This window comes from Wyeomyia smithii, chromosome 1, assembly GCF_029784165.1.
Source record: "Wyeomyia smithii strain HCP4-BCI-WySm-NY-G18 chromosome 1, ASM2978416v1, whole genome shotgun sequence".
NCBI lineage: Eukaryota > Metazoa > Arthropoda > Insecta > Diptera > Culicidae > Wyeomyia > Wyeomyia smithii.
The window spans coordinates 26,542,097-26,564,818 of NC_073694.1; the positions used below are offsets into that span (position 1 = coordinate 26,542,097).

At 40.2% G+C, this 22,722-nt stretch overlaps 1 protein-coding gene across 5 annotated transcripts; it reads right to left on the reverse strand.

Moving 5' to 3' along the window:
* Positions 1–8,988: 8,988 nt before the first annotated feature.
* LOC129717546 (myosin regulatory light chain sqh) lies at positions 8,989–18,696 on the reverse strand. 5 transcript variants are annotated; one of them, XM_055667526.1, is made up of 4 exons: positions 10,837–10,947; positions 9,848–10,422; positions 9,168–9,301; positions 8,989–9,101 (listed from the first exon to the last, which is right to left on the reverse strand). In XM_055667526.1, the coding sequence occupies exons 2-3, from the start codon at positions 10,366–10,368 to the stop codon at positions 9,178–9,180; spliced, it is 645 nt and encodes a 214-aa protein (XP_055523501.1). In that variant the 5' UTR covers positions 10,369–10,422; positions 10,837–10,947; the 3' UTR covers positions 8,989–9,101; positions 9,168–9,177. The 5 variants fall into 5 exon arrangements, with proteins under 5 accessions (XP_055523501.1, XP_055523503.1, XP_055523502.1 ...); XM_055667528.1 differs by lacking the exon at positions 10,837–10,947 and adding an exon at positions 18,615–18,680 and having other exon boundaries at positions 9,065–9,301; XM_055667527.1 differs by lacking the exon at positions 10,837–10,947 and adding an exon at positions 10,736–10,760 and having other exon boundaries at positions 9,065–9,301.
* Between the last annotated feature and the right edge of the window lie 4,026 nt (positions 18,697–22,722).

Sequence of the window (22,722 nt, forward strand, 5' to 3'; positions counted from 1 at the left end):
GAGGTCAGCTTTAGAGCGCTCGGGGAGACTCCACAGAAAGGTTCAGGGCCAACAAAGTTAGTGGATGACTCTTGTCTGGCTAGTAAGTCGGCCTTCTTGTTTCCTTAGATTCCACAATGACCAGGAACCCAGTATGAGTTCACCTGGTTTTTCATAGCTAACTTTCGGAGCGACAAGATGCATTCCCACACTAGTTTAGAGTGGCAGAAAGAAGAATTCAGAGCTTTAAGTGCTGCCTGACTATCACAGAAAATGCATATATTTGCGTGTCGATAATTTCTTTCCAGACACGTATTCGTGCATTTTATTATCGCGTATATTTCCGCCTGGAATACTGTTGGCCAGTGTCCCATGGGAAAAAAATTATTAATTCCTGGTCCTGTGAATCCCGCACCCGCGGAACCATTCATTTTAGAACCGTCTGTGTAGAAGCAGAGTGAACCATCCCGAATTGTGGGTCCACTTTGTGGCCAATTTTCTCGTTCTATCTCTACTGTTCTGTAAGGAATTTCGAAATTTGGTTTACTCTTCAGTCAATCCTCCTTACTTTTTATTAGATTATTTATTTGGAAATCTTTCAGTATTCTCAGGTGTCCTGTTAGATCTCCTTTTTAGGTTGCACTGTCGATTCAGTGGTTTTGGGTCATCAAACTAACGAGGCGTAGGTTATTCTGGGTATGATTATTGTTTTATATATCCAGTGTATCATGCTGGGTTTGAGACACCAGCTTTTTCCAATGGCTCTGCTGCATACCCATAGGGCGTTTGTGACCTTGGTAATTGTTTGTTCTATTTGTTTAGTTTCTGGTCATGTATGATTCCCAAATTCCCAAAATCACTACGTCGTCTGCAAAACCTATCACTTCAAAGCCCGTTTTCCGATAGGCTCCGAAGAAGATCGTCAACAATTAATGACCATAACAGGGGAGATAATATCCCTCCTTGAGGGCATCCTTTCGTAGTTTTTCTTGTAAGGGACGTCCCACCGAGTTGAGCTGTTATTTCGCAATTTATTAGCATGGCATGAATCCACTTTATTGTGTTCCTGTCTATGCCATGCCTTTCCAAGGCCATTTTCATTGAGTTGTGAGACGCATTATCAAATTCTCCTTCAATATCAATAAAGGCTGCCAGGGAAATTTCCTTGGCATGGATGGATTTTTCGATTTTTCCCACTAACATATGTAGCGCGTCAGTGGTTGATACGTTGTTTTTGTAAACAAATTGAAATTTGCTTAATGGATTGGATTTCATATATACTGTTTTAATATGGTAGTCGATTAATTTTTCCATAGTTTTCAAAAAGATGGAAGTTAAACTAATTGGCCTAAACGCTTTCGGAATTGTCCAATCTCGTTTTCCGGCTTTTGGTATGAAAATAACTCTAGTTTGTCTCCAACTAGATGGAATGTAATTTAGTATTAGGCTCACCTTACACATCTCCGTACTAATTGAAATAAACAGTTGCTTGCTCTTTTGGAGCATAACTGACTGTATTCCATCCATTCCCGGAGACTTGTATGGTTGGAAAGTGGCTATTGCCCATTCAACCTTCGATTTACTGAATATAGAACAGGCAAGTTCCTGGGATTCAGTCCAAGTCGCATGTGAGCTTAGCTGCTCTCCAGTTTGATCCTACACTTCATCAGTATCCGAATATGATCCTGGGAAGTGATTTTCTATCATAATTTCCAGTGTTTCCTGAGAATCTGTGGTGTAAGTACCGTCAGTTTTTCTCAATCTGCCTAAACCGTTGGAATGTTCTTTAGACAGGGCTTTATGCAACCTGGCTGCAGTGGATGTGTTTTCAATACGTTCACACATTAATTTCCAACTGTTTCTTCTGGATTTTCTTATTTCCTTGTTGTATTTTGTTAGTGATGTTCTATACAGTTCCCAATTACCTGCTAGTTTCGTTTTATTGAATAGTTTCCTATGGGATTTTCTAAGTCCTTCTAGGGTCTTACTCCACCAAGGTGAGTCTTTATTTGACACTCGCGTCTTGGTAGGACAACTTTCGTAGTATGCACTAATTATCTTACTTGTGATTAAATTAGAGCAGGTTTCCAGCTCATCTTTGGTTTTAATTTCTCTTTCAAAGATATGTTTGTTGATCAACAGTTTACTGTTGTAGAGATCCCAGTTGGTTTTCCTGGGGTCTCTATAGGTTTCTTGCAAGATTTCTCCTGCACATTAATCGAAAAGAATTTGCCTGTAATCTGATAGTGAGATTTCATCAGACACATGCCAATTCTTTATATTGTCTGAAAGCTTGTTGCTGGACAAAGTTATATCCAGGACTTCCTCACGTATAGCATTTATAAAGGTGGGGTTATTACTTGGGTTGCATATATCTATGTTATTTGTTAGTATATATTCTAAAAGGCACTCACCCCTTTTGTTTATATTCGTACTACCCCAAACTGTGTTATGAGAGTTCGCATCACATCCTATTACGAAATGTTAATTGTTCTGTTTGCAGTAGTTGATAAGTTCCTTCACTTCCGTTGGAGGGGCTTCTTATTGTTCCCCAGGAAAGTACGCCGAGGCGATGATGAGCTCCGCTCTTCCTTTAGCCGTAGGAACTTCTATTTGTATGGTTGCTAAGTCTCTGCTGATAAATTCTGTAATTGGAGTGACGTTAGTCAAAGCACTTACCAGCATCATCTTATTTTGAGCAACTCCTGTCGTCTCTTGTGGTGTGGCATGATACCTGGGCAATGTAACTCATTGAATTATGTTCCCAATCAGTTCCTTAAATTGCAATGATTTTTACTCCTTGTCCGATGTTTCTCATTTGTCTTTCCACCGCTTCGTTTTGTTCTGGCCACTATGGGGTGGGAAGATACAAATGTTTGCCATAACTGGTGCAAAACTGTTCAGAATCTTATGATCTAAACTGAGAACCATTATCCGCTGTGATCGAACTTGGTACGCTAAATAATACAACCATTCTCAAAAGCGTACTGACTTTTTGAGTAGTAGCTGGTTTCATAAATTCAACTTGAATAAACCTGCTTGTGTAACACAACACAGAGTAAAGATTTTCCCAACGGTAAATCTTCCTTGATATCCATTGTGAGGTCTTGCCAAGGTTCTGTACTGTCGGGAATAGATGTCGTTTGTCAGGGTTTACCGCTTTTTACAACCTGTTCAGTTGTCGCTTTACAAATATCTTCAACACGTATAACAACAGGTTTCGACTCTTGGACTAACCATTGTACGATATCTCTCTCTGCTTGTCTTTTACACTCAACCTTGAAACGAATCAGCCAGATTTTTGTCTCCAGGTTCGTATCTAACATCAAAATCGGAAGATTGTAGTCTCCATCTTTCTATTCTGGCTGACGGTTTCGATTGTACACGGTTGAACAGGTATTGCAACGGTTTGCCGTCGGTAATCAGAGAGAAATGATGTTTATATAAATACATATAAAACTTTTCCATAGTCCATACCAATGCGTAGTACTCTTTCTCTGACTGACAATACTTTTTTTTCGTGAATAAATAGACTATTGGAGGCACAGTACACTGTTCTTTATAAACCGTTCTTTGATCTGTACAATGATGACTCCAACTCCAACTGGACTAGCATCTGTAATAAGAGATGTCTCGGTAGCAGGGTTGAAAAATTCAAGTGACTCCACCTTCCCTAGTGTAACCTTTATCTCCATAAGCTCTTCGTCGTGTTTATCCTGCCAAAAGATCGGTGTACCCTTAATGAAAAGCTCTCTCACTCCCGCTGTCATTGATGCCAAGTAGGGAATGAATTTACCAACAAGTTAATCGTTTATATCAAAAATTTAAGCTCTGTCATACATCTTTGTCTTATAACTGGTCTCGAGGTGCTCACCCAACAAACCAGTCATTGTATGTTCGAATCCCGGTTCGGGAGAGACTGTTGGTGTCAGAGGATCGTAGCGCTAGCCCGGCAATTGTCCTGTACACTAACAGTTGGCTGCAAAGTCTGTGTATAATAAACAGAAGGTCGAGTTCCGATACGAAATGTAGCACCAAGGCCTCGCTTTGCTTCTTATACAGCTTGGTGGCTGTAAATGCAAATTGCCTGTATCTTGTCATGTGTCGGTCTGATCCCACGTGCCGAAACTACATGTCTCAAGGAAATTACCTCTTCAAGACCAAAAACTACCTTTTCCTTGTTAACAGGGTGGCCGCTCAAAACCCGAAATTAAATTTTCAGTGTTTTCCCGGTTCATTCAAATATTTTACCGGTGATTTCTTTCCACGTATCTCCTCATCCATCAGGGCTGCCTCTTTCTGGGTATCCGCGAGAAGTTTTGCCTTTTTGGCCTTTACCGCTTTAATAGCAAGAGCCGTGGTTTGCAAACTCGCACAAAACTAGCGCTGTATAGGACGCTGATACTCCCGGTGGCCCTTTAGGAAAACTGGAAGAAGTGTGGCGCAGACGCATAAATCACGAGTTGTACCAGGTATACAAACGTGCGGTGGATGTGCGCGGTCCGTTAGCCAACAAAGTAAAGCAAAGTAAGTAAGCACGGGCCGTGGCATTCTTCTTCCGGGCTTTTTCATCTTGATCTGACTGCTCTTCCTTTTTGCCTTCAACATATCGGCTATGTGAAATGCTAGCGTAATGGATCAACGACTTGGTGATATCAGTTTTGTGCTTCACCACCACTCTGTACTGCATCGTACACCAAGCGCTGCGCTACAATTCTTTCCTCTTCCAGGTTCATGACTACGCACTCCTAGTTCTCGGAGGAAACTCGCTCCAACGTGGCGTTGCCATGCGATAGAATCAAAATATTCTTAATAAACCCGGTCAAGTTAGAAAGGTTCTTGTCCGAACAGGCTTTAAATCTCTACAAAAAGTATCAAGGCGCTTCTCGCTACGGCGGTAGGAAGTCGTCGAATGCATACTCAATAGTTGTTAGTACTCTTGGCGACATTTGTCAGCTATAGTTCCCGCGAGATTATCTTTGTGAACCATCTGCTCTAGACAAAGTTCTAGTCATTTGACCGCTACTTCCGGGGAGCTTACCATGGTCAAGTTAGCTTCCAAGAGAAAGATAAATAAAACAAAAAAACTTATATGTGCACTGTAAGAAATGAGTATACCGTCAGCCGGGGTGAGATTGTGCCATCCGGCCCGTGACTTGTCAGCCATCTTTTCCGAGTTAGAACACTAGTCTTTCTTGGTTAAGTATTCGAAGAAACTTATAGGAGAAACTTATAGGAGGCCCGCACTGCGAAGGTCGACTACCGCGTCCGTCCACCACTAAACCGGTGGCTTCTCATTCCTAGGTTGGCGAGTTCTAGACATGGTGGCGTCACACGACCGCAATAGCATGGCAACTAATTGGTCAGCAGTCGAGCGGAGCCAACTGCCCCCCTCGCGCTCTCTTCTCATTGCCTCTTCGAATACCTCGGCATCGAAGTGCGATATCTTCCACCCGCGGATAGTCGAAGTGTTGACTCTATCCGTCGCTGGCCGCCTATCGTTGTTGTCTACACTATAGCAGACCGGCTAATGGTCGTTCTTAGTAGAGCCATCATATTCCCTCCAGTTCTTGATCAGTCCTGAGCTGGAGAATGTCACGTTAACCCTTAAATGCGCAATGGTGTTTTAAAACAATACTACTAAAAACGTTTTAAAATATACGTAGTTTAGTATTTTTTAGAAATGTAATTCATTAGAATAGCTCTCTTGACTCTAACGAAGAAAACTTAACAGCTGGAAGTACTGTATTTGAATGTTTTGATTTTATTTTTGCTGTCAAAATTTCGGAAACGAAAAAAAACATGGCGAGATTCTCGACTGGTGCTGACTGCTTTGTAAATAAATTTTAAAATAAGGTTAGTGGTTAGTGGAAATGTCTGAATTATCAGTAATTATACTAACAAAAGGTCAATTTTAAAGTTACTGTTAACAAAAGTAATTGTTTCGACTTTATTCTGCAATAAAGTCACAGTGTTGTTTAAAAACAACATGGTAATATTTGCACATTTAAAAGTAAATCTTTTAATTTTTTTTATGCATGTTGGTTAGTTTTAGAGCAGTTAACCTGTTAAGCAAAGATTTTATGTTTTTAGATGGTTTTTTATAGTCGTGCGCATTTAAGGGTTAATGATCGACTCCGCATCATTTCTGATGTAGGGTATCGAACGTCTTCGTCAGTGGTTTTCCTCGGCCCCTTTTTGCATAAGATTGCTGCAGAAAAACTGCCGAAGAGAACCATTGCCGAAGACGTTCGATACCCTATGTACTTTTGTTCCCAACGTTGGCCAGATCTAGGATGTGCTTTGCCAAAGCCACCAACAAGGTCTGACCCCTCAGTTTGGTGAAGCGACTTTCCCACTCAGCAGCCCAAGCGTTGAAGTCGCCCGCCACCAACGGCGTTAGGCCCGTTAACTCCATGGATAACAGGTCAACCATCTGGGTGAACCTTTCGATAGACCAACGTGGCGGAGCATAGCAACTACAGTTGAATACCCCGATCACCTTGGCAACTACGTACCCTTCTCCTGAGTTTGAGACCACCTCCAGAACCGGGAACTTGTTTCTCGTCCATATGGCCGCCATACTGGGCTTATCCGCAACCCAGTTACCGTATCCGGGAGGGATGCGGTAGGGGTCCGATATGATGGCGATGTCCGACAACGACTCAGTGGCTGCTTGGTGTAGCAGCTGCTGGGCCGCGAAGCAATGGTACAGGTTCAGTTGCGTCACCCTTACGCCCGTGGTTTCGTAGCCGGCTTACCGGCTGGGCACCTGGGGCCTCCCATAATATGTTTGGAGTCCCGTTTTCCGGAACATACCATACACTTGGGAGACTCCCCAGTTTTTCGCTTTATGGCCTGCACCTCCACATCGCCTGCACAACTGGCTCCTATCGGGTCCCTTGCAGGTGCAGGACTTATGTCCTCCCACAAAGCACTGGGAACAAATACCACCTCCACCCCGCACTTCACTTTGAAGGCTTGTGGAATGTTGCACCCCTCGGTGATTTCGTCCAGGTTTTTAAGCTGAAGAGTCACCTCTGAGGTAAGTGCCCGAACTTGCCCCTCCTTCCCACCTTTTCGACTACCGTTTTTTAGGTAGCCCCTTGTTCTTGGCGTCCTTCCGGAGCTCAAATATCATCTCGCCAGTGCGAGATCGGCGGATACTCCGCACACTCGCCCCCAGATCCTTGAGCTGGGTTTCCCCCTCATATTTTTCAAGACTTCTGAGTACTTGGACCCGTCCGTCTTGAGTATGACTTCGCCGCATCCGCTTCCGTCTTCTTCGGCGGAGACCGCTGGATGCCATCTCGTGCGAAGGGATTTGATAATCCCTCTTCACTAAGGGAGCTCGATGCAGGTGCCAGCCCAAGGACGCGGTACCATTACGAAATCCAGCACATATCCGTTCACTACACTACCAGTTGCCATAATTGGGACCTTACTGACATTAGTCCCAATGGGCGGGTTATTGCTTTTGGGTGACACAAATACAAATGTCACGATGGCGGTACATTCAAAACTTTTGTGTCATTACCCGATCAGGAAGACAAAACTAAAATGTAACAGAAGCTGTTAGTTTGTTACAAGAAAAACATATCAGGTTGTGTTTTCAATTTGATTTCGTTAGGTGTTAAAATAACAGAAACTATAAAAAGAATGATTCTACTAGTATCAAACCCATATCAAACTTTGTAACCAACATATCAGCTTCCAATATATGATAGCATATAGAACAGTATAATAACAACCGTTGTTAGAAACAGCAAGTTTTGATAGACAAAAATTTCGTTAGACTTTTTCCAGAACAACTTCATTTCACGATTTGTTATGATAACTCATTCGGATTCTATTTATTTATCATAAGTATACGGGAAAATACAAAATCGTATCAAAATATGTTGTTTGTATCTCCTGTTGATAGAATGTTGTAATTTTTCTGTTATGCTCTTCTGATCGGGTAACCTGTGATAGGTTAAAAGAGACATGATTACGCGATTGTAGAATTATTCAGTTTTTTTATTCTTTTTGCCAGATGCAATCCACTTGTAGCTAGTTCTTCGATCAAACCAAGTGTTCGGGACTCATTTAGAGTAGTGATCTTCTTTAATACCGTGCAGTATGCATATGAATGGCTGGAGCTGTTTCCCAAAATTCCAGCAATTTGATTAATCATTTTGAGATCACCTGAAACAGTTGAGAATTGCCCTTAATAACAAAAAAACTGACATGATTATAAGCATTTACCTGCGACAAATCATTCCATCAAAGTAAAACTTAGGCGGTCCCGAAATTTGGATATGTTTCGGTTATTCACCTGTATCCTGGGAGCAAGGGCAAGGATTAAGGCTTGACAAAGTTCAAAGACCTTAAAACCTTGTTTGTTTAGATGCCTTTGCTTCTCTTCGATGCACAATGCTGTCTTTCCACCTGCGTGCCTGACCCCTCCAGAGCCGAAAAAATAAAAATTCTTTCTTCTGCCATTCCGCAAGATCTTTACCGAAGTTGTTTCTAAAAGATCATCAATTTGGTATTGTTTTTTAGATAGTAGGGGACATTTCGAAAGTTTTCATTGTTTCGGGTTTATTAAGGGGAACTGTACCGAAACCTGGCTTGAGACATATCAAACTTCAAGTTTTTGCCAAATTTGCCGATCACTCCAAGGATATTTGGCCACTTGGTCATCTAATGGCCACTCTTGGCCGATTTCCGGGAACCGGGTGCCCCGGAGAAACTGTCTGTATTTACAATAGTTCCGAAATCCGACTCGAAGGTATGATGAAAAATATGTTGAAAAACGCATTTCAAGTTTTAAGAGAGTTTGCTCCTGGCTTGTTCGACAGTAATCACTGCCGGTATCAGTTGTCTGAAAGTTTGAAAAATTTCAAAAGTTTGATTTGGCCCAAATTTACCAGTGATGTTTCTTAAGTTCAGTACATTTGTGGTGACTCAGAACAAAAATAGAATCGACTCGAATGGTTTCGGATTTATCAATATACTGCAGAAATATACTGGTTTATAGATTACTTTTTAATAACAACTGAAACTGCTATAGTCTGCGTTCGTCATCCCAAAGATAGGAGAAATGATGCCGGTACTTTTTATTGAAAGACATGAAATAACTTTAGAAAACTCAGGTGAAATTTGACTATTTGTCACCCAAAGAATTTTACATTCCAATCACTTACCCAGCCAAAATTAATTCCAGGAAACAGATTTTTTCACAGTGATAGTAACCGTCGACGACGTCGAATTGACTACCGGTGGTGGTGGTGGCTGCATAATCTTCCCGATAACCGGCGTGGATTGCGTTTCGATGAACCTGTTTGGCCACAATCGAGAAGAAGCAACCGCAGATTAGCGTGACGGGTGTGGGAAAAAACACATAACACAAACCACTAGTAGAGGTAGTAGCAATAGTAGTAGTAGTAGTAGTAGCACTACAGCAAAAAGGAAGCAGGAGCTTACACACAGGTACTACGAAGAAGGATCGTTCGGATATGATCATCCATCGTCGGAAGCTCTAACATCTTACCTTACTATACGATATAAAAAATATATATTCAAAAAGTTTTTCCCTTTGCTCTCGCTAAAAGATAATAGATCTGATTACAAATAGATTTGATAAAACAGCTCTGAATGGTGCTATATATTCGGTTACACGATATCGGTTTGGTTTTGATGAGAGGAGAAACAAGCTAAATGCGAAACCCGCAGGGTTTCCAATCTTAAGGGGGAATACTGATGGCAGTTGCAACCGAAAAAAGGTTTGGAAAGAAGAAAGTAAGGAAGAACAACTAACTAAACACGGTTAAACATGGAAATACACAATTCAAGTAATAATAAACGAAGGCAAATAATAAATTACTGTTCGTCCTTGTCCTTGGCGCCGTGCTTCAGGATTCTGGTGAACTCGATGTAATCGAACATGGTATTCTTGATCGGTGCCTCGCGGAACATTTCGTCCACGTCCTCGTCGGTGAACCGATCACCCATCGTGGTCAGTAGCTCCCGCAATCGTTCCTCATTGATGAGACCAGTATTATCCTCGTCAAAGCATCCAAAGGCGTTCTTGATAACATCCTCCGGATCGGTGCCCTGCAGCCGCTCGCCAAACAGCGTCAGGAACATGGTGAAATTGATCGGTCCCGGCGCCTCGTTCATCATACCCTCCAGGTAGTCCTCGGTCGGGTTCTTGCCGAGCGAGGCCAGCATATCGTGCAGGTCTTCCTTCTCGATGAATCCGTCCCGGTTCTGGTCGATCATGTTGAACGCCTCCTTGAACTCGGCGATCTGGGCCTGGTCGAACATGGCGAACACGTTCGAGGTGGCACGCTGGGCACGCTTCTTGGTCGTACCCCGACGCACGGCAGTTTTGCGGGAAGACATAGCGACTGGCTTTGTTTTGTGCTTGGCTCTACACGAGAGGGATCAGAGTATCTCCTGTGAACGAGAGAAAAATAAATTTTAAACGCGCTAAGAAATGTCATACGTATGTTATGTCTGCGAGCCTTATCTGTAGCGGATGAGTCATATAACCAGGTGGAACACACATTGCAATTCCAAAAAGAGATAAGAGAAAAATTTCTCTGCTGCTATTCGACCGAATCAACTTTTGTCACGAATATATTATTTTGCACATTTTTCTCCAATTCAGCCCGACAAAAGGTCGTCTTTTCTACACAGATTGAATATTTATAATCTTTCTTTAATTTCAACTAGAAAAAGAGCGTTGGAATCAATGTCCATTGCTTACTAGTGACATATGCAGGCCTGCATCGAACAGGTGGTGATACCCTCAGTACCTTACTAGTAATACCACTATTACAACGATTGGGTGGAACAAAAACAACTTACTTGTTTTGAGATCGAGCTACGAAACAAGACACGCTAACCGCACAACACTTTACAACTCGAGTCACCCTCGCTGACTGAACGTGCAGCCGAGTCGGACGACTTGGATAATGAAAGACGCTATGCGCGGCGTCATCGTCGTCGTCGCCATCATCGTGCAGCTCTACTTTAAGCATGATGGACATAACGTTAATGAGGGAGGATGTGGGAGGTGGTGTAGAGCAGGTGAGGCTGATATGCAAACGTATAACGCGCTTCACAGTGGGTGAAGCAGGTGATACAATTGTTTTTATTTTTTTTAAGTGCGAATGAAACTTCTCTGAGCAACTTTCTTGCACTTAAAAGTAATTTACAACCAAATTTTGATTGCATATGTGGAAAAAATCAATGATCTGAAAACCTTAATGAAAATTATGATCGGTACACTGGCTACAAAGCTTCGATACGTTAATTTTTATTGTCACGATAAATTGTCAACACGATTGATTTACCTACTAAACTTGTATACAGTCAACTTAGTCAATTTTAACAAAACAAATACTCCAAGAATTAAATTCCGTTCGCCCCATTTTCCCTTATTTTTCCTAATTACGATAAGATAAACGAAGAGAGATGTATGTAGAGAAATTTATTCGCAATATTTTCATTAAAAACTTCGAAAAATTATTGAAAAGGATGAGTCAAAAATCGTCAGCTGTGTTCTGTAAACGGTAAGTATTCTATAAAGACTGTTCCGTAGGACATTCTGAAATTAGAGTCGATTTCAAACAAAGTGATTTGTCGCCATTTTGGACCCTTCGATCAATTTATAGAGAATTTCTTTATTCCACGGGGTTAGTGCCAACTTTCGGATGGGATTGGCCCTGACGACTCTGTTTTTGCTTTTGTTTTCACACATAAATTGACAATTACATATGAGAATTCGCGTAGGTACGAACAGCCTTTAAAATCTCTTTTACTTGTGTCAGTTTGTTGTCTGTTGCTAGATTGATTTTATTAAACAAACCTAAGCCTACTGAACCCGGCTTATCTTCCTGACCTTTTTATTAATTTTTAGCTATTTTATCGCTACTCTTTTTTTGTTGTTACCTGCTTAATTCACTGTCATGTGGCCGTCGTTTCTCCCACGGGAATCAAGGTATCTACTATCAGCATTACAGGGTGGTAAAGCGAAAGTGATACACTTTATTTATGTCATGAAACTCAAACCAGTTTTAATTTCTCTTCGGAATCGATTTCAATGAAATCTATTAGTAGCACTAGCGTAGCGTGGTGGGGGCGCTCCGCCCCGGGTGTATATTGCAACCTGGAGGGGGTGACACCCAGGGAGAAAGGGGTGACACCCAAATTTTCTGTCCCGGATGTTACCGGGTCACGCTACGCCACTGATGAGTAGTAAAATTACAATGAACTTAGTTGAATTCAAATCTTCCACCTTTGTGTTCGATAACGGCCTGTAGACGCTTTTCGAAGTCATTGCAAACTGCACGCACGCCTATCTCTCATTGATTTATCTCAGCTGACTACACAATGTTACGAAAGCTACGAGAGTTGAGTCTACGTTAACGCCTCGCCACTCCTATCACTTCTTCGTGAAGTGAACCTCTTCATACCGAAAATTTTAACACGGTTACAACCAATCTGTAGAAAATACGACCTCATGAAAGGTATCGACGCGAAGTCTCTAGATATTCGGTGACCCGGACATCTGGCTTTGAGCTTAACAGGTCGACTAACGACGTTTCTTGTAAATTGTTCGTCTGTTCTCGAAAAGTGATTTCCTGATTTGAGACCGATTCAAAGCAGAAATAAACAATAGAGTGTTATTAGGGCCACGCACAGGTGTGTGTGTGTGGTATATTCTAGTGAAACGCAAAATGTTATACTACACTATGGGGACGATTTGAACTAAAATATTATAGAGTTGGGTCACTACATTTCGAAAACATTTATATGAGCAGAACTCTCCCGGGCTGGAGACGCGTTTACACCGACCGCTCAATCCACGCATACCGACGGAGACGCTCGGGAGCACGATATTTCACGCCGATTCTCTATTAGCTGTTAATGCGAGTGTTGCCTATCAAATAGAAAAATTGACAAAGTTTCATGCATCCAAAGCCCCAATAATTTAAAAATGCAGATATGCAAACTGACCAAAACATATATCTTAAGTTTGTTGACAAAATGCCAAACTAGTCATAATTGGGACATAGTATACAAAAACCTCTGCTCAAAAGCTAGAAAAATTGAAAAAAATTAAATCAAAAGATTTCGATGCTTGTAAAAAAGGTTATTTTCCTCAAACTGATTGAATATCTGACGAACGGTTCGGCATTTCGTCCCAAATCTTCAACAAACGTTATTTAAATGTGTCCAAACTCAAATGCCTAACGTCGTCCAACTTTCCTAGCATGTATCCCCAGATACTGGAGTCTAGTGGGTCCAAATCCGGTGACGATGCAGGCCATTCAGATGAACTGATGAAACAAAGCAAATTCTGCTTATACCATTTCTGAACGATCAATGCCTTATGCGCTGGTGCTGTTGAAAGCAAAAACTGTCTTTTCCAAAAAGCATTTTAGCGCAAGGATGCAAATGGCCTTATATCTCCCAGATGAACTCGAGGTACGATGCTGGTCTAACAAGCCAATCGTCGTAGGTTCGAGTCTCAGCTCAGGAGAGACTGTTAGTGTCAGTGCTAGCCAGGGGAAAAAAATGTACCGAGGGATGACATTTTTTTGATGACATCCGAGAGCGTCCCTCTAAAAGACAGCCGACAGATAAAATATATTGCGACTATAACGTTGCCGTCTAGTTCCCCATACACGAATGTTTTTTTTTCTTTGCTGTTCACCATATTCCCATGACGACGATAGCATGTATGGTAGCATATAACATTCGGTTTGCGATACACACATCCTTCAGTGCACAGCCGCTCTATTGCCGAGTTAGCTTTTCTTTGCACGAAGGCTGTCAGTGAGTTGCCGAGCAGTCCTTACGCTTCTTCTTCCCACAGCCTTTTACAACAGTCGTCACCCAACATCCATCATAGGCAAATAAAAAAAGAGAGGGAAAATGTCTCCGGTGGATTCGGGCTGTTACCGAAACGCTCTGTTTGTGTGGTGCGGACACGTCTGTATAAAAAACAGCTTCTTCTCTTTTCTACCTTCGCAACCCCAAAGGCATCCTCCAAATAATGCCGATTCGACACACGGAGTACATTTTTCGTTTCCTTTTGTGATGCTCTGTTGCCAATACGTTCTCAATGTGACTCTTGGACTGCCAGTGCGAGTAGGTATCACGAACAAATAGCAACAGCAAACACATCCTTAGGAGACAGTAAAAAAGACTGTACCATTGGCATACCTGGTGCTAGCCCCACAATTGTCCTGTATACCAGCGGTTCTCAACCTTTTTTGTTCGCGTACCCCTTGGCAATATTTTTCATATCGATTGTATCCCCTGGCTTGGAATGTTTTCGCAGAGTGGGAGAGAGTAGTGATAGATCATGTTGCGGTAGTCTTGTTTAGGTTTCAAATTAAACTATGGTTTGGTTGATTGCTACAGTCATGTTTTAAGAGCAAGATTGAAAAACAAATGAAGTATTTTAAAGAAAAATTGCTTTGTCCGCGATTACTGATTTTTCTTTTGCGTACCCCCTGAAGACTCTCGAGTACCCCCAGGGGTACGCGTACCCCAGGTTGAGAACCGCTGCTGTATACTAAACAGTCGGCTGCGGAGTCTGTGTATAAGTAAATCAGAAAGTCGAGTTCCGAATTGGGATGTAGCACCAAGGTTTTGCATTGCAAATGGCCTTTGATAACGTGTTGCAAGAAGTACTTCTTGTCTATTTTCACGATATACCTCCCCAAACCATCACAGCAGACCCATTTTGATATCGCTCAACTGCTCTTTCATCGGCTGGTATATCACGAAGACATGCTCCATAAACACGATCATTTTGCTTGTTCAAAGTTGCCTCCAGAGTTAACAACTTGTGACCTGCGTGCGTCTTTAGTAGCAACCGAGATTTAGTAACGCTATCGGAAATATTTTTACGAGGTAATCTGCGAATTTTATGCTTCTTGAAAGCTGAATATCCAAGGTCCTTCTTGATAAAATTTTGCATGGAAGTGTGGCTCATGTTCATTTCACACACCATTTTTTTTTTTGCCGAACGGGCTGGCTTTCGCCGGAAACGTTTCGTCACTGCTTTGATGACCGCTAGAGTCCGAACACTCCGTTTTTTGCCAGGTTTCTTCCTGGGAACAACCGTGCCTGAATCCTTGAAACGAAGAGTAGACGAATAATCTGCTTAAATTCAGATGTGACAGCTTTCTTCTGATCTTGATGCTAGTCAATCCTCGCAGTTGCAAGATCCTTATTCGTTCTCTATTCGAATTCATTGTTATTTTCTTAGGAGAACTGAAAACTGACTGTATTTTTTCCGAATAAACAGTAAACGTGTCACTCTTTCAAAACATGCTCAGATGTTTGTGTACGATGTACGTGTATCATTTCTATGTTGCCACCCTGTATTCCGGCAAGGTGGTTAGTAAACGGAGGTGACAGTGCAGCAACTCCTATCCCTACCTCCACGTTGTCCCCGATTGGGATACGAGGAGCAACCGGTGGGAACTTGGTCGTATGCTGACAGGAGAGGGGGAGTTGTTCTCCTTGGAGAGCAGCTTGCCTGAGGATTTGTTCCTCAGAGTAGGGGCGGCTCAAGCAGCGACTGATCCGGAGCGGACGACTGAACAATTGAATGCGGCCTCTCCAGCTACACAAAAGACGGCAGCCCCGTCGCGAGACTAGGCATCAAAGTCCTAGTGAACCAGCATGCTGAAATAAACATACTACGAACATCTAGAGAATGATACGAATCGGAACAATCGATAAAGACCTGAGCAAACGAAAAAGCACAACGATTGCAAACTTGGCACTTGGAATGTTAGAACTCTGCCATAGAAGAGGTGCGTTGGCCAAAAACTGGAGACGGCGACAGAGCCAAACGGGGCGTCGGTTTCATGCTACGGCCGGGACTTTTCAGACGTCAGAGATGTGCGGCCTTCTCATATCACTATTTCGTGATAGGTAAGATTCGCGCGCGGCTGTCTATCGTATTTAACCCTTTCTTTACCACAAGGTTTTTACTCAAACAAAAATCGAAAAATAGGTTTTTAGCGAAAGCGCTTGAACAAACCCTTCTTATTTTATCCCAAATTATAGTTTGAACGAAAAAAAATAAAATCCAAAATGGTGCTCTAGAGCACCACTAGGTCTTACGAGTCACATTTTACAAACAACTAACTTTTTTTTTTGTATAGATATCTTATAAAAAGTAAAAAAAAAGAACGGAATAATATTTTATATTATGTATGCTATGCTATGTAAAGCAATTACGGTCTCTTAAAAGGCATAACGGCCTTCCACATTTCGAGCAACAGAAATATGTAAAATGGCTACGAGAATCACAATGGTAACAACGTGATCGCTCGTCACTTGCCATAGGCCAGTGAGCAACACCATCTAATCTGGAGTTCAACTCGGGAGCTTTCAGCGGAAGTCGAGATTTTTTTACAGACATCTGTTTCAGGGGTCGACCGCTACGCTTTACTATTTGTTTTCCACGCTGAATGAGCCAGTTTGCAATTTCGATACGAAAGTCCAACAACGTAATTCTGGTTTCATCAAGTCGCGTATCGTGTCGTCGGTATTGTATTGAAGGCATCGATGTGCTATTTCAGTGACTCTTTAGAAAACAGCACTTTGAACGATAATTCTAAATTTTCCAACGTGTTGGGAACAAATCCATTTTTGTGGTTATTCGCCCAGTGGTGCTCTGGTGCACCAAGATTTGAGCATTCATAAAACTGGATTAAAATAAGAAAAATGACTACAATTCGTTTTAAGGAGTGTTGGGACACCTAATTAATAAGAAAATATTTTTTGCACGGATCAACAATAGAATGGTGATAGCTCATGAACAATAGAAAATATTGAATTATTTTTCGAAGAAAAAAAACGGCACTTTTTCAAATGCTTGATACTCTAATAAATTATTGACTGTACATTGTTGGATAATTTTTGCCGGAACATAAGTTAGGTGTGCAAGAATATATTTTCGAAATTTGAGCGAGATTGCTAAATAATTCGTCACGATACACACATCCAAACTTGTGGTGCTCTAGAGCACCACAAGTAATGTTGAAGGTAAGAGCGTCATCGAGCGGAACAGGGTAGAAATTTGGGAGGACGGACCGGCTTTGGACCTACCAGTATTGGACGACGGTTTCACATCAAGCGTCACGACTTTCGAATTTTCGGACGCGTTTGTGACCTTAGATGTTCTGAAGCAAGGTGACGGGCTCTCAAACTCTCGTGACATGTGACAACAGATCCGTACGAAATTTGCGTTCGCAGGACTTTGATCCTCCCGCTGACGCTTTATGGGCATGAATCGTGGACGTGGAAGGAGGCCGATGGACGAGCGCTTAGGGTCTTCGAGCGTAGCATCCAAACAAAACAAAATTTCAAAATTAAATTGTCTAATTTTCCCTGGCACTCCCTAAAATAATGTTTGTTTCCTTGATGTTTTTTAGCACTCAGTAAGCATAATGTACAACGCAGATAAACGCAACTCTGGAAACAAATTTTCAATTGTTTTTTTTTTTTTTTTCTGTTGAGATCAATCGATCGCAAAAGTATCAGAATCATAGCAGTTCAAAACAATCGCTTAAAATATAGATACCAAATCTATTAACCACTTTATTACCTTTATATTAGAATAATTTGTTTGAGAAATTCGTCGAAAAAAAATTTATTCCGAGATTTTTCGAAAATTGCTTCTCCCGAAAAATTTGCTCGATGGCACATAAACCACTCTGTTCTGCAACGACTCATTTATAACAAACATACAGCATTATCTGGCCAACCGTCAAAGCCCACTATCCAGCAAAGCTGAGGCAGCATCGAGAAAGTGTAATCAAATAAAGGTAGAAAGAGAAGGGCAAATAAAAACATTCGCAGGATCTTGTCTGCTCGCTTGCTGACATTCATGCAAGCCCATATCCGATCGTGCCGAACGAGGTCACTGCAGTCAGTCTGCCAGTCGAGCGTCCGAGCGCCGATCAGCCAAGTAAAATTACTGCCCGTATATGGTCATCGCAACCAGCTAGCAGATTGGGCAAACCAAAACGGCAGTATGCGTAAAACGCAGCCGTGGCTTGTAATTCGACTAAATCATATCTAAATTGTTCCAACAGGATTAGAACTGCAACATTTGAAAACGATTGTTCGAAACATTAAAATGTTTCATTAGATAAGTTCACTTTATGGTCAATCGGACTTGTTTAGACCATTTTTGTGTATGACCAGCCCCAGCGCAGTTGCGCAACTTCCAGCACTTTATTCCGTAGGTTGATGACAGCACTTTTCAATCCGTGGATACATTGATTGTATGTAACTAAGAATGTTGAAATCAAAAGAATGTATCCTGCTTCCGTTCATGTTTTTGTCACCATTGTTTTGTTTACTGACTCATCAGTCTGGCGAACCGTTGGGACTCAGCCCTGTCAAGGCAAAAACTAACTGACGTCAGCTGAATGGAATCCATGGTCGTAAAAAACAGTGAACATTCATTTTGCCTTCTTTTAACACTGATTTAAACCGAAAACTTAACTATTCCATTAAATTTGATACTCCAAGGAAGCGAACGATTCACCAACTCACCGAAAAACTGTTGGAATACTTGGGAATTTTAGCGAAACAAAGCGCACCTTACACTAGCACGAGAATTTTGCACAAACTTTCCGCTGACTTTGCGATCGAGCAACGAATGACGAGACGAAGTGACGAAGTGAAAATGGATTAATTTGACAGTTTGTCTGCTATGCTGGAGGGACTGGAACTGAAAACGCAATGCGGAAAATGAAACTATAATAATTTTATTGCACAGGACAATGTTCTTTATTGTAACCATAAAAAACATGGTATTTTTACTGTAAACTTGCAAACGATTTTTGTCATTACCATGTTTTAACAACGTTTTTCGATGTTGCATCTACCACCGACAATATTTTTACCATGAAAATTGTCAGTGACTTCTAAATGTATGGGAAAAATGCCTGAAAAAATACTGTTAAGATACATTTAGCTATTCGCGGATTTCTGATGTATATACCAGCTAAATGAGTGTAATTTTCATTTCAGAGTTTTTTTTTAAATTTTATATCGTTTCCTTCGATATTTAAATAGGATGATCAGATTTTTTCGGGATAAAAACGGGACAAATGGGTTCAAAAAACGGGACACATGATATATGTAATTGATTTTTGAAAAAAATTACCAACCGAAGCATGCAAACAATTATTCATAGCTTTAATGAACTTATCCAATCCTGTACAATACTTAGCGTTTGATGAAATTTAGCGTAGAAAAGTGTAAAAGAGATTTTATTTTTGCAATGAATTTCTGAAATTTGTCACATGGATGATCGAGAATTTGACTAACAATTATCATGGTCTCAACCTTCAAATCGCGTTCGCAAAACCTTATTTAGAATTTTTTCAAGGAGTCTCCGAAATCGGTACAAAATGGCAAAAAGACGGGATGGTTGAAAATAGTCGAAAAAACGGTACTGTCCCGTTCAAAACGGTACGTCTGGTCAGCCTATTTTTAAATGATGAATAAAAATCGCTTTTGATCGCCTAAATGACATGGGCGAACTGTCATTTAAGCGATTTAGAGAAGTTATATTTCGTGATTTAAAAATTGAAGGAAAACGATAGATTTTTTTTGAAAATCACGTTTTGCTTAGAAAATGCAGTTCTTCCATATAATATAAAAAACTGATATAGCAGAACAACCCAATGGCATAATGGGCGTTAATAATGTGTGAACCTCTCTGCTAACGTCAGTTTTAAGATTTCTGAACCTGAAATAGGGTGTTTTAGGGGTATGTATATTATTCTTTCTTTTGATAAGAAATGTCAAAAAATTCACTGACTTTTTTTCAATTTAAACAGTAAACAGCTATTGAAAAAAAAAGGTTTCGAATTTTAACAACTGTAAGTGATTTTAAGGCATACCCTGCGGTTAAGAAATCATGACACAAGGGTGCCAGGTCATTTTTCAAATGCTTTCACACTCCATAAAAAATGTCTTCATACATAACAAATCTGCAAACATGGTCACCATTTAAAGTTAGCAAAAATTCCAGCGAAAACATTATATCGGTTGCGGATAAACAACCGACTATTAGGCTTCCACTTCTTCACACGAGCTCTAATGTCTTCGAAATTAAGTCATGTCTTCACATTTGGCATCCCTGTCATAAACCGCGAACCAGAGTTATATTTCCACAGGCCAGTAGTGTTAGTGTCACTTTGTGGTCTGTCAGGGTTATATTTTCCATAAGCCAGCAGAAGAAATGTCATTTTGTGCCCTACCTGGGTTATATTTTCCAGCAGCAGAAGTGTCACTTTGTGCACTACTTGCCAGTTAGTGAAAATTTAAAAAAATCTAATTTTTCATTTTAAAAATCAAAGAAAAATCGTAGAGATTTAAGAAAAAATACGTAGTGCCTACTGAAAGGGGGGTCATCGATTTGTATAAGAAAAAGCAGGTATTTTTTCAAACACAAATTCAGCCGGATATATTTTTATTATCCGATATGTTTACCCGAAAAAATAACTTCAAAAAACCTTAAAAGTTACTGTAATTGTCCATGGTTATGCCGTAATTTAACTATGTTTTACATTGTAAAACATCAATTTGACATTAAATATTACTGTCCAGAACAATAAAAATATTGTTTTGCAATTTTTACCATGAAAAGGGGGGTTGTTATGTATATAAAGTGCATAACAACCCCCTTTTTTCATGGGCTGTCCACCTTCCACGTGGAGAGGAAAATCGACATTTTAAAGCCCGCCGTCCCCACGCGTGGAAACAAACCCCCCCCCTCCCCCTTAGTTGTCCTCGTGGACATTATTTTACAAAAAAAAAATACAAACGTTTTTTATTTTGTGGTTTATTTAGGGATTAAACGTAAATAATCCCAGCATAGAATAACAAAAATATTTTTTTCTAGATTCAGCTTTTAACACCGAAGACCAGAAAAGCCTAGAATGAAATGAAATTAAATTAAATTTAGTCTAAAAGGGCTAAGAAACGCATCAGAAAAAATACATTATAATTTTTGCTGTAAATGGCTTCGAAGTTGGAAGAGACTAAAATCAAAAATTACATCCAATGTTGCAGCAAATTTTTGTGAAAAATAAATTGAAATGTTGATCTCATATTGGTTGATACAAAAAATTTAATAACTTCTCTTCAAAACCCAACAAACAAATCAAAATAATTGCCGCAGTACTTGCAAACGACTTTATAGTCTAACTAAATAAATTTATTCACAATTTATGCTATGAATGATTGATAACATTTATAAACGCAAGAAAAATAACACAGTAGACTTCGAAATCTACTCTAGAATGACTTCTAGCAAAACAAAATTGGAAGCCAAACAGAAAACATAATTTAAAAAATTTATGAAACCATTAAATAAAAAATTTTTACAGGTTAGAAAAGATTTAAAAAACAACGAATATCGAAAATTGAACTCAAAATACATAAAACCGTGTCGACAAGCAAACTGACTGAAACTGTTATAAACAGAAAGTAAAAAAAAACAACAAATTAACAAATAACAAATTTCACAAATTCTCAGAAAAACTGGAAAACCCTAAAAATAAGTAGCACCAGGAAAATGCCAAAAACTACTATCAAAAATTTATCCCAAATTAACCTCAAATGACTTTGAAACGTGTCTAAAAAGATAAAAAAAAGCATACAAAAGTTTATGCAGGAAAACTTCCCTACAATTCGGCAGCAGTGGAAAAGAAAAAAAAAATGAATATAACTTGAGTGACACGTTAAGTAAAACAAAACAAAAATTCTGAAAACGCAGCGAAGGCTAGAAAAATTGAAAATTTTTCTCAAACCGGATAAAACCTTTCTTAACCTAAAAAAATTGTTGTAGCGAGAGGAAAAGTCCAAAAATAAAATGATTCTAATTAGAATTAATTCAGCCTAATGGCTGGAGGGTACTTCTAAATAAAAGAAAAGACCAAAACGGAAATTTACTCCAAATTTGGTTAAAAGTGATTCAATAGATAAATGAGACTTAGCATAGCATAGCATAGCATAGCATATTTGATCGCACGTGTGTTGCCCGCGATAATTCAATCCAGCTTTTTACGCACCATAATGGCGGTCGCTATAATGCGTGTTCGTAATATGCGAACCTCTCTGCTTACGTCAGATTTGCGATTTCTGAAAAATTGGCAACACAATTGTTGCCAGATATATTTTTCTTTTGATAAATTGTATGGAGACTTCAAACTGACGTAAGCAGAGTTGTCAAAAGGGTGGGTAATTTATTACGAACTTTGCATTATAGCGTCCGCCATTATGGCGCGTAAAAAGCTGGATAGATAAATGAGACTTTTAACAAAACCCAAATTTAACTGTGAGCATAGTTGAAAGTGCCTGAAAGAGTGAAAAATATAAGAAATATGGTTTTAAATTATCCTATAAAAACTTTAAAGTTCTTCTGTTAACAAAAGAGATCAAAAAAATTCTAATTTACCCGAAATTCTTTTCTATTCTTCCGTGGACAAACGTGGACATTTGCGTACCCCCTAGCCCCCCATAAGTTGTCCACGTAGAATGTGAACAGCCTCTTAACAGCAGTTTTTTCGGGTGGACTCTCATAATATAAATTTTATTATGGCAGCGCTGAACGAGCTTGGCAGTCAGCGCTGGAAATGCCCTTAGCCGAGTATCTTTTTCCAGTTGTTCCATACAAACTCGCAGCACTGTTCT

Coding starts and splice junctions, on each gene's coding strand:
- LOC129717546 (XM_055667526.1), bottom strand. CDS start 10,368: ATGTCTTCCCGCAAAACTGCCGTGCGTCGGGGTACGACCAAGAAGCGT. Junction 9,302..9,847: donor GCCAAGGACAAGGACGAACA/GTAATTTATTAT, acceptor GTGGCCAAACAG/GTTCATCGAAACGCAATCCA.